Here is a 12539-nt window from a genome sequence, read left to right as displayed (position 1 = left end):
AGACTGAGAACTTCCTCTGAGGAGACACTTAGTATAGAAACTAGAAGACAAATGTCACGAGCTACAAGTAGACTGAATAGAGAGATGCTACAGTATTGTTGATAGGCCAAAGCAGAAGCTTCAGGCATAGGCATGTAGCATCACCATAGTCCTGCTGAGTAATTATAGGGGTAAAATAAAATAAAAACATCATTTCTTCAATTAGTAAACTTAACATTTACAGAAGGCAGTGCAATTTGCATCAAAACTCTCTAAAGAACTACACCAAGTTCTTCAAAAAGCTCTTCAGGCAGACAGGAGAAAGTGTATCAGTGAACTGGGTTCCTCCAGTGCCTGGGTCCTCAGCTGTGCCCCAACACCCTGCCCTTCTGGCCTCCTGGCACTTGGATACTTCTGGGTACCACAGTACTTAGAGACACCATCTGCTCCTCATGCTGCACTCCTTCCTTCTCTCACAGCACTCCAATCAGCCAGTGAGCTGGCACAGATCCCAGCTTTCCTGCACCCTCTCCGCTCACCGAGATGTACATGCATGCTCAGGCACCTGCTTCCCGCTGCCCCAGGTCTTTGTGCTCACAGGCCATGCAGGCTGGGAGGCCCTGCTCATGGGCTTCTACAAAAACCTTGTCCAAATGTCTGCCTCTGGAAGTGCAAGGCCCTGTAAAAGTGCTGCAAGGGATGCACAGGTCAGCTGCAGTCTGTAGAGGGTGGTGGGCAGCAGCAGTCAGGGAGGGCTGGGGCCGACAAATCACAGAATCACAGAATCAGTTGGGTTGGAAAAGACCTCTGAGATCATCAAATCCAACCTATGACCAAACACCACCATGTAAATTAGACCACGGCACTAAGTCCCCCATCCAGTCTTTCCTTAAATACCTCCAGGGATGGTGACTTCATCACCGCTGTGTCTAATCACAGCTTCTGAAAGAAATTCCTCCTAATGTCCAACCTAAACCTACCCTAGTGCAGCTTAAAACTACATCCTCTCGTCCTGTCACCAGCTGTCTGGGAGAAGAGGCTGAACCCCACCTTGCTACAACCTCCTTTAAGGCAGTTGTAGAGATCAATAAGGTCCCTCCTCTTCTCCAGGTTAAACACCCCCAGCTCCCTCAGCCATTCCTCATAAGACTTGTGCTTGAGTCCCTTCACCAGCTTCATTGCCCTTCTTTGGACCTGCTCTAGCACTTCAACATCTTTCATAAATTAAGGGGCCCAGAACGGAACACAGTACTTGAGGTACAACCTCACCAGTGCCATGATGGGTTCCTTCATTTTTAGCCTTTCTGAATTAACTTGAAAGAAGGCATCTGGTAGGCATCTGGTATGTGTACATATATAAAAGGTAATTACACTGTATAAGCTATGTATCTATTACAATATGCTTCATCATGATGATTACGATATGCTTCATCATAGCCAAAAGGCCAAGAAATGCTACGTTTATGGTTCTGAGATGGAATGTATGAGGGGATTTGCAGCTTTAGAAGAGAAACGCCATCTTTAATTTGGTTTAACACATATTAGCAATAATTTTCAGCAGGTCATATGGGGACCTCACTGCCCGGGTCCTTCCTGCTACACACACTGAGGTCTTCTCAGGTGAGGGGAAGAGGAGGGGCAGGCACTGATCTCTTCTCTCTGGCAACCAGTGACAGGACCCGAGGGAATGGCCTGAAGTTCTGTCAGGGGAGAGGTAAGTAAGATATTAGAAAATACCAGAGGGTGGCTGGGCACTGGAACAGGCTTCCCAGGGAAGTGGTCATAGCAGACAACACTCTCAGGCACATGGCGTGACTCTTGGGGTGTCCTGTGCAGGGCCCGGAGTTGGACTGGATGATCCCTGTGGGCCCCTTCCAACTCAGAACATTCTGTGATGTAGGGGAGGCTCACTGCGACTGCCGCTCCTTCTGATTTCCCTTTGTCCCACCTCGCCCCATGTCCTGCCCCGTTCCCCATGGGTGTGTTTCCCTGCGCGCTGCCCGTGCCGCCGTTCAGTTCAGCTGCTGGAGGCCATTTCAGAGGGGCCGGGCTGTCGAAGAGCTTAGCGGCCGCTCCTCACTCACTCTCGGTTCCTGCCGGGATCGGCTCCAGCGGGAGCGGACCCGGACCCGACACGCCCCGGCACCGAGCGGCCGCGGCGGGGGCGCCCCCTGGCGGCTGCCATGGACCCCGGCGGCAGGGGCGGGCGAGGCACCACCCCTTGCCCCGCTGGGAGAATCCATTGCTGGGGGGAGCTGAAACAGTGCGGAGTGGAAGATTTGCCGGGCCTTGCCGCCCGGAGCACTCCAGGGACGGACGGCGGTCATCGCCGTCCGCGCCGCCTCGGCCGCCGCTGCGGAGCGGCGCGGAGTTGCGGGCAGGCTCTTGAGGGTTGTCTCCTCCTCGGCCCGCCCCCCCTGAGCGGCGCGGTGGCGCAGCCCCGGGTCAGGCTGAGGCGCGGCGGCGCGAGGCGCTGTCAGAGCTGCCCTGCGAGTTCGGCCCAGCCCGCCCGGAGCGCCCCCGCTGCCATGGAGCCCCATCGCTGGCTGCCTCTGGAGGCCAACCCCGACGTGAGTGCCCGGCATGAGCGGTGGGAGGGCTGCCCGCCCGACAGTCAGCCTGCTGTGCGAGGATAACGGAGGGCGGGAGGATGGCAAAGGGCAGAGATCTCGGGGCCGCGCCGGGCTCAGCATCGCCGCCTCAGGGATGTCAGGGAACGGGAGAGGTCTTAGCCCGTGGATCCAACTGGGTTCATAACGCCCTTTTGTTTTCTGCTTTCTTTTCAGGTCACGAATCAGGTAAGCAGCTTTTATCTGAGGTAACGTTTAGTATCTCTGCAGCTTTGGGCCGTCTCGTCTCGTTTTGGTGTATTAAAGGCTCCCGCTTCTCCAGGGAGAGTGTCCCCTTCCTCATTTAACGCGTGTCCGCACTCAGTCGTCTCATGTTGGACCGTACTGGAACCTCTCACGTAAAGATACTATATGAAAGAAAAAAAAAACCAACAAAAAACAAAAACCCAACAGTAAAATGAGAATAGTTATGGCCTGGCTATTAACGTAATAAAATGTGTTTCAAGGTGGGTTTTAATTAATTAATTATTGATTAAATTATTATTGTATATTTATATATAATGTACCAGTTATGGACATGGACATGATGGTTTTGTGCTCGTGTAAGGACCTGCTTGCATCTCTGTGTCACAGTCTCATTCTTCTTTGGCTGACTATAAGAAATAATGCCACTTTACCATTTGCACTTTGCAGCTTATGCATGACCACATTTGCATGATTTATTGTTGCTGTTTTTGTCAGGGTGGTAGAACCCACACTAGAGAAAAGAAGCTTGTTCTAGTGCAGAAAACAATGCTCATGCTAAATAAACTCTGGCTGAAGGGAAATCACACATACTCCAGCCCTGCATCATGTCCTCAGTGATAATTCTGAGCATCTTTAACAAGCATTGGAGGTCAGATGTTGATTTCAGCAGGCCTGTTGATAATGTTAAAGATGGCGTTTAAGCCAAAAGGCTCTGAAGCTTCCAGCGGTAAGATTACATTCTTAAAACTATATTGTTGAAATATTTTGGAAACTGGGAATTTTTGTGTGTGAAGAATGTCTTGTTTGGGGTTTTTTGTTGTAGCTGCTGTAACGTGCAACCTGCATCTGCAGGAGAGTTAAGGGTTATTTGATGCTGGGTGGTTTTGTACTTTGTAGTTTCTTAGGGCAAATAATTTTACAATTCTTACCGTATTGCTGCTGTGGAGCAGTTTGAGATGTTTGTAATCTCAGTTTCCTGAGTTAAAATTGACAACCTTTCCTGGGAGCCCTTCCTGAACACGTGCTATTATTTCAGTTTGGAAGAAAATAAGTGTGAATAAATGACTAGTAGAATTTCAAATTCTCTAACTTCTTTTGACTTTCCAAATATTGAGATGAGCTCATCATGGTACAAATTAGGTAAAGTAGAAATTGAGGAAGAAAAACTAGTGACTGGTGTTTAAGCTGAAATATTTTATATCACTACGTGTTTGTTATATGGAGAAAATCCTAGAAGAGTGTTAAATGAATACTTTTAAGTGTATTTAAAATCCATCTCTCGTGTTCATTGGCTCTGCATTGGTGATGGATGATATGTGTCACTTGTGGATGAATATGGATCATAGGAATTTGTACTCTACAAGTAATTACTTGTTAATATTTCTGTGTAGAAAAGGCCACCTGAGACCAGTTAGACTTCCTGAGCAGTCTTAACTGAGCAGTCTTAACTGCTTCCTGAGCAGTCTTAACTTGTTATTATCTAGACTGAGTCACTGCCACTAGAAATCTTTAAAAAAAAACAATGGTGAGCATTGAATGTGAATACACCTTGCCTTATTAGTCATTGTTCCTTTTAATCTCATAATTTCAGTGATGAACTGTGTAGCAACAGGGCTGTTAGTCACAAGTTATTCATACCCTGCTTATGTTAAAACCAATAATAATAGTAATTCAAGATTCAAAGGAAGTTGCAAACTTCTTTTTAGAAAATCCTGTTGAGTTAAGGGATATCTGCAAGGACAGACATTTTTTTGCAGTACTCTGTACTGTGCTCTGTAAAATATTCCAGAAGTCTTCAGGATTAAAAAAAAACAGTGGTGTGCCTCCACAAACTAAAATGACATGCTAGGTCATGGTAGTGAACTCTTAAAACAGAAATTTCAATGGCTTGTAAAAGGCATGGATTCTGAAATTTTGGATTGTAGTTAAAACTCTCATTACGATTTAACAAATGCTTAGGCTGTTTCGATTATTGTATCAATCATTCCCTTTTTTAATAGTAACTAGAAAAGAAGTGTACTAAATGCAGGTTCATTTGCTTTTAGCATATTCTTACCATACTGTGTGCTCTCTAGTTTTGAAATATAAGTTGTAAATTTGAGGATTTCAGTCTTTGTGGTAGAAATTCAGCAATAATGGAGAAGAACTGGTATTTCTCAGTTATGGGGTGAGTGAAATCATTCAAAAATATCTCAAAAGTTTTTCTATATCTGAAAGTACTTATATTATAATTCAAGTCTAGGAATTTCCAAGTCCTTATTGTATATAGAACGTCTCTATGCCTATGTGCTAGAATTATTTAAAGCTTCAGAAACCGGCTGGTGAGGGTAAAGAGGAATATTCTTTCTTAAAGATTTCCAGTGGCAGTGACTCATTCAGAATACCACAGCTGTGTGTTCGTAGTGATGTTTTTAAGGAAGAATGTACCACAGTTAAATGTGCCACACAGTGGTAACTGTAATGAGTGAAATCAGTAGTTAAATGTACCATACAGTGCTAAGGTAATTGTCACAGTACTTGGTTTTTTCTCCTTCACTTCTACAGTCTTGACAGAATGAATTGTTGTCCACCTCTGATACAGAATGAATTGATGATTCAGTATTTACAAAGCTCCACTTTGTGTACAGTGGTGACAGGGAATGGTTTCTTCTCTTTGACCTTCATCTGGGGGGCCTGCTGTGACCAGTGCCACCCTTCTTCCTGAATCTCTTATGAGTTTTTCCCCACTAATGGGAGAGAGAAGGCAAGAAAATCGTGTTTATCTGCCCACTGTTTACCACATGATGCTTGTCTGTGTATCTTGTTCTCAATTTCTTCTACTACCCAAAGAAAACAAACCAGACTACATGCAATTTTTTGAGTGAAAAGATCAGAACACAAGCTGATTGTTCTTCATCATGATGTTGTTTCAGTCTGGCTTGCAGCCCACAATTGATTGCCCAGCAAGTGTAAATAAACAAAAAAGTAGTATTGATGGATCTCTTTCTTGATCTCCTACCTTTTTTCATTCTCTCTTCCCTTTCTTCATTTCACATATTCTAAGAAATATCCTTACTTCCTGGGTAAGGTACCATTTCAACTCCCATCATCATTAAATCCAGATAAGGGTAGAGTAGTTGACTGCATCTGATGAGTGCTAAAGCAGTGGCTTCAGGTAGCTCAAAGTTAAACTGTTGAGAGTTGGCTGTGGCTTGGGTTTCTCTTGCCCCATAGGGCCAGAACTTCCTGGTTCTTAGTTACCTTCCAGCATTATTTTCAGGCCTTCAATCCTGCTTTTGGGGGTTGGATTTTTTTGTTTGGTTGGTTGCTTGGTTTTTTTAAGCCATTAAGGTATTGAGAGTCAGCTACATAAAGAGATTTATTTTAGCCCATGAGCACCCTTGACAACTGTGACTTTAAAGTTACAGGGCAATAAAGATCTCAAACATAGAACAAATGGTAGAAACTGGATGCAACCAGTCTTCGACCATTTATGGAACAGATATCTTCAAGGTGTTAGGCAAATACAGAGATGGATTAAGTATTAATTATCTTGGAAACAGTGTCTTCCTAAGGTCTTTCCATTTTCTGAACTCTGAAACACTATCCCACAAGCTTTGCCAAAGGAAAGCTATACTGATCAAAGTAATTGAAAAGACAGTGCTTATGGTTTCTTGAAGTGTGTTGGGAACTAGTACTCCTAGATGAGCTACTGTGTTGGAGTGAAAGGATGTCAGAAATGGAGAAACACAGATGTCCTTCTGAAAATGCTTAGCTAAACTTACTTTTTTTTTTCAGGTGAGGGAGTGGAGTTTAACTCTTGTGGTAAGCAGAATGAAAACAGTGGAAATAGCATGTATCTCCACTTGGAAAACAGCCTGTTATTATGGGTGTAGACTGAGAAAGTGGAAAACTAGGACTGTGTGTGTGTCCTTCTGTAAAGACAACACCTCAGAAAGCCTTCCACAGAGCCATCAAAGGGGGAGTGCTGGGGCTGTGGCACAGCATAGCAAAGACAAGGACAAATATGAAGGGATTGTAGATGTCCACTGAAAGAGCACGTCATAAATGGCTTCTAGTTTAAGATACCTCCAGCTATGTAGCTGTCTTACAGAGTTTAAATAGGTAGATATTTTGCAAAGAGAAAATTGTAATTTGTTTTGGGGTTATTATTTATATGGATAGTTGAAAGATTGACTTAGATCTCTCTTTGTGTGTTTTTCAGCAAATGAAAGCAAAGAAAACCATATCTTTAATTTCTCTATTTGTACTTGCCTCTTCTGGCCTTTTCTTATGCTCTTTTTTGCTCAGTTTCTTAGTTCTTGTAAAAAGGAAACCCTTACTGTCTTGAAGACAGAATGGGGTGCTACAGAGTGGAGAACAAGTGACAGTGGTTCATGTCATACTTATCTTGTTGCACTGAAAATGCTGTTCCCCACTTCCAAATTTTCCTTTCTTAAAGGACCAGCAGAATCAGTAGAATCCAATTATTGTTATAGTAGAAGTGTAAAAAAGAAATATGTATAACAGCTTATTTAGAAGAGTGGATTTATCCAGCTCATCCCTGTTATGAATGACTTTTTAGATCATGGAAACAGGTCTCTTAAGTATAACAGGGTATCCTGTTTTGAACCAGTGGCTCAGTAGCTGCATCTCAGGACTCTGCTGGAAGCATTCTAAAGCTCTTGCTTGCTGGAATGGTTTTGAAAGAAACCTGGGTCAGCTGGTTAGTCCAGTTTTGTGCGTGCTTTGCATTGCTGCTTCTGGGATGCCCGGGGCCAATATATACGGCTTTGCCTGGGCATACTGAGTATTCAGTTTCCAAACTACTCCATGGATATATTAAAAATATATACCTCTCATTGTGAAGAACAGGAACACTAACTATAAGTCAGTGCTGCTCTTTTAGACACCCTAAAGAAATAAACACAAGTGGAAGGATAAGAATTTTGTGGGTGTATGTTTTCTCACATTTTTGATCATGTTGATGTTGAAAGTGTTCTTTCTCCCTCCTTCATTGCAAATTTTGGAAAACGAATTTGTCATGATGATAAATGGGCTGTATTCTCTGAACTTTATTATAAGGTCCTGAAATAGAGAGCTTGAGGATATTAAAGAATTTGTAATAGATCTTGAATGTCCCAAGGAAGTCTGTTATAATGGAGCATCCCTTGTTTGAGCAAGATCATAATGGGACCATCCTAAGTGAGAAGTAGGTGGTAAAGAAGAGTAATGCACCTCATGTAAGTTCCAGCTATCTCTTTGTTCCTGATATACCTTTTGACCTGCTGTACAGAACTAAAGTTTCTACAGCTCCTGATGTGTCACTGATGTGACATGACTTCTCTGAGATTTATTGAAAAATGATTCCTTTGTTTTAATTCCATAAATGTTAGAAGAATGAAGAAATATATCCTTATAATACCCTAACAATAAAATATTATTTGCATGGTTCTTTTATTTTTAGAAAGGAATTTCACTTCTGAAACAGACCTGGGTTTGTTATATGCCTCTAGGAATGATGTGTAAAGAATTGAAAGCAAAATATTGTGCATTTATATTTTTAATATAGATTAGTTTAATAAGAATTGGATACTTTAAAGGATGAATAATTTTCTTGATGATAATCTCATCAGTTATATTTTACAGTGATGCTTTAATCCACTGAGTGGAAGTACAATAAATTGTAGACTTTGTTTGTGTCTTGGTTCGCATTTGTGCTTAGAAGAGGATTACAACAGTTGGTTCTTCCTGCAGAAGCTCTTCGACTTTGGCATCTGAGTGTCTGGAAATGTTTGTGTGTTTTGCCAGTTTTATGTTTTCACAGTTCCAACTTGTATACAAACAACTCACTAAAATATGGGAAACTCAAAGTCTTCGGTATAACGCCTTAGTATTTAGAATGTGACTATCTTGAAATATTTGCAGATGCTGTCCAAATTTAATTGCACTTAAATTTCAAGGTCCTATTTTGTTTCAGTTTTTGTCTTCACTGTTTTTACATGCATGTGACAAAGTAGAAAAGCGCGTTGCTACTTCAGACAATACTTAAATTGCGCATTTACTACTTCAGAAGTTTGCTGTTAAAATAAATTGCACCCTCACAGGTCCTTACCCCACTTACCCTTTCCACATCGCCATCAATCCCACAGATCAAATCTTCTTTCTGTCTCTGTAATTGTGTTGGCAGAAGTAGTATTCTTAACGGCTGAAGTCAAGTCACCTGGATTGCCTTTGTCCCACTGCATTTCCATTCTGTTTTTGAGGATCCTTAAATAATAAGCACAATAACTTTTCCTGTTTTTTAAATTAAATAAATCTCATGAACCTAAATGGTAGCTGGTGTGCCTCAGAACAGAACTGTGTATTAAAGATAACTGCTCTGTGTTTCTTTCAATGCTTAACATCTGGTAGGTTAAAGTAGTGGTACCAACAATGAAAACAGTATAGGTTATACCACGTGCTGCATAGGGAACATGTCTGAATGTTCTTACTGTAGTGTTTTTGCTATTAACCAACATTTAGACGTACAGATTTACAGTTTGTTATCATTTAGAATAGAATGAGGTAGGCTGGAAGGGACCTTTTGAGTTTTTCAGACCAACCATGCTCTGTTCAAAACAGATTCTCAGCAGCCTGTCAAGTTCGGAATTTCTCAAAAGACAGGGACTCCTCAGCCTCCTGGGCAGTCTGTGCTAGTGTTTTGCCATGGTTGTTATTTTTAAAATTTATTTTTAAATGCCGTCCTTATCGAGTTCAAATTTGCCTGTATTTCAGCCTGTGTTTTCTCATTGTTTTACTGTGTGCTGCTGAGATGATTCTGCCTCCATCTTCTCTGCACTCTCCCTTAGCTAGTTAAAAACAGCAATAATCAAGTGAGAAAGAAGGGCCTTCTGTGGGAAATTAGAAATTCATAGTAAGTGCAGATAAGGGGTGCGGGTGTGTATGTAAAGTAATTTCAAAAGTGGCTTTTTGATCATGGACTAGTGAAAAATCAGGAAATGTTTTTCAGGAAAGTATTTTAAAACAACAAAAGAGACAACCAAAAATATGATAACAATCAGTAAAAGAAAGTTCTGAAACAGTTAATACTAGATACAGACGTGGGGGGGTTGTGGTGGTGGTGTTCCTAATCTCCTGTAAGACTTCTGTAATATATCCAAGTTTTTTTTTCTTTTCTAAGGTAAAAGCTTGAAGACCTATAAATCAATAGTGTGATAAGCAGTGTCTGTGAAATAGAATCTGATACTCTCTTGTGCAGATCTAGGGCTGCTATTTTATGTTATGTTGAGTTCGTAGTATCATTAAGTTAAGAGAAGGTAAGCAGTGGAAAGTGAGTGAGCCCTTGAAGTACCCTAACTGTTCCTTCCAGTAGAATAAATTTGTTTGGGTAGTCACTGAGTAATTGGAACACAAAGCAGCACAGGTCTCTCCCTATAAGTGACACTGTCTAAAAAGCATACAGAGCTGTCTGCTGTCCTTTAACAGGAATGGTTTTGTCAGTGGGGAGGGGTACTTCACCTCCTGTTGCCTTACTAACTCCTTTTTGTACCAAAATCTTTGTCTGGCCTAGGAAAGAGCCAGAAAATGAGTGAGGGAGGGGAAGATACAGAAGTTTAATGTAGGTGTTAGTGTAACTTATTAAAATTGAAGCTGTTGCTGGTGACATTTATTTTTCTGACATTCCTGTGTCACATCTAATAGTGATTTTTGTCCCACTAGAGAACTTCACCTGGTTCCTAACAACTTGGTTTTATTCCTACAAAATTTCTTTTCCCTGTCCTTGCTAAATACAGTCTTGCCTTTTTTTTTACCCCAGTTGCCAAAGATTACATACTTGACTGTCACTGACTGAACTCCATTTTTTTCTTTGCATGTATCCATGTTAAAAATTAGTTCCATATATTTGTTTTAAGGATCCTTCCCGTCCTGCCATCTGTTGCTCAAATCTTACCCAAATGTCAGTCTCTTACACAGGGGCTCATGCTGCACAGTTTTTAATATCTACTTAATTTTTAGAAGGATATTTTAATCCCTTTTTTTTTTTTTATTTTTTCCAAGCCTGAACAAAACCCTCTTGATACACAGAGGGATATCTTCTTTGCCTATTTTGGGTCTGCTTAGTATTTTATTTTTGTTTTATGGTTCTACAATAAAGTTGTTAGGCAGATTGAGTATTAAGATCACTGCTTGTCAGACTAAGCCTGTGCTCTTGCTGTTCCTCTGTAGTGCTGACCATTGTTTCTTGTCATCACTCTCATTGCTTACTAGAAGTTACAATTTCTTGGATTGTAAAGTTTCTAGGCAGTATTGTAGCAAGAGTAATAGAAGGTGCCCTATATCTGTGGAGTTCTAATTATGTTAAATACTTAATTCAGGAGTTTGTAATGCTTTAATGCTTTAGTAAATAGTGCTGTGAGTGTTTCCACTTCCCTTTCATAAAGACTATTAAAATGCATAAAACATGGGGATTTTGTGTGTCTTTGTTAGCACTATGATTTATTCAGCCTTATTTCTTAAAACTTGAATCTTATTTATTCTCCTTAAATTTTGGAAAATATGACTTGTCGCAATGTATTTCACATTGTAAATACTCTGTTATGCTTCTGAAAAGATAGTATATGAACGTACTCATTTAATATTATACTATTTTTTTTTTATTTTCCAGTTCCTCAAACAGTTGGGTATACATCCTGACTGGCAATTTGTAGATGTTTATGGTATGGAACCAGAGCTGCTTAGCATGGTGCCAAGACCTGTATGCGCAGTGCTACTTCTCTTTCCAATAACAGAAAAGGTAAATGTTTATTTAATAATCACTTAATTGCTTTGGTTGTAAATGAAATGGGGATCAGCAGTTTGAATCTTGTACTTTAGTGCCATAATAGATTCAAGGTGAGACTGAAGCCTTATTCAAGAGACTTCTTAATTAAAAATAACACAACAAAATGCTTCCTTCAGAACCTTCTTTTGATAACTTGCAAGTATATTGCTAATTTCTTTTCAAATTTGAATGGGAAAAGCTAACGTAGAAGCAGAGAGGAATATCTCACATTTTTCTATTACACACAATTTAAGGCATTTCTTTTTAATATGCACTGTGAAATGGCTCAATTCTGCTATTTTTAGCAGAAAGCTACAATAGCAAAGGCAAAATAAGAAGTGGAGTGGAGGACTCTATCAAGTGCAACTCCTTTTTGAGTTTTCATCCTGTTGCACTGACCAAACTTCCATTCACTTTCAGTTCAGTCATCAGTATTGATATGGCTTTTGCTTCATGGACAGATGGGGTGTATTTCTAAGATGAAAGACAATTTCCACCCCTTCTTTCTCTATATTAGACTTTGGAGCACTTGATTTGGTTAAACATTCAAGTCTGGTTCTTTTTCTGTCATCTTTTGTGTCTACATGGTGTTATTCATAGTGATCTTTCAATTTATAAAAATCTTACGTGATTGTGATAAGGTCAGCCAAAAAGCTTGAAGTGAGTCTGCCCAAACTTCATTCTTTTAATATGTCCTTCAAAAAGAACACGTGGTTTGTGAGGACAAACCACTTGGCTATTAAAGCTTAACTTCTACAACAAAATGTGTTTAAATACAGAGAAGAGTGACAGGTCAGTCTTTTTACACGTTAGGTCCTGTAAACCTCTACATTCTCAGTTTCTCCAAAACACCTATGCAGGCAGTCCGTTTCAAGCTTTATTTTGGCCACCTTGATAGTTTTGAACTTAAACAAGCTCTTCACTCACCTGTCTTCAGGAAA

At 40.8% G+C, this 12539-nt stretch overlaps 1 protein-coding gene across 1 annotated transcript in view; it reads left to right on the top strand.

Moving 5' to 3' along the window:
• Nucleotides 1–2294: 2294 nt before the first annotated feature.
• Nucleotides 2295–12539, top strand: part of UCHL3 (ubiquitin C-terminal hydrolase L3) — a 41478-nt gene continuing 31233 nt past the window's right edge. The window contains exons 1-3 of the mRNA XM_051780509.1: nt 2295–2549; nt 2766–2777; nt 11443–11571. Of these exons, the coding sequence (XP_051636469.1) occupies nt 2508–2549; nt 2766–2777; nt 11443–11571 (183 nt within the window). The 5' untranslated portion in view covers nt 2295–2507. The remainder of the gene's footprint in view (nt 2550–2765; nt 2778–11442; nt 11572–12539) is intronic.

This window comes from Manacus candei, unplaced genomic scaffold, assembly GCF_025592945.1.
Source record: "Manacus candei isolate 608988 ecotype Guabito, Panama unplaced genomic scaffold, ASM2559294v1 h1tg000014l, whole genome shotgun sequence".
In the NCBI taxonomy this organism is placed as follows: Eukaryota; Metazoa; Chordata; class Aves; order Passeriformes; family Pipridae; genus Manacus; species Manacus candei.
The sequence above is the reverse complement of the archived record's forward strand: the minus strand, read 5'-3'. Positions and strand labels throughout refer to the sequence as shown.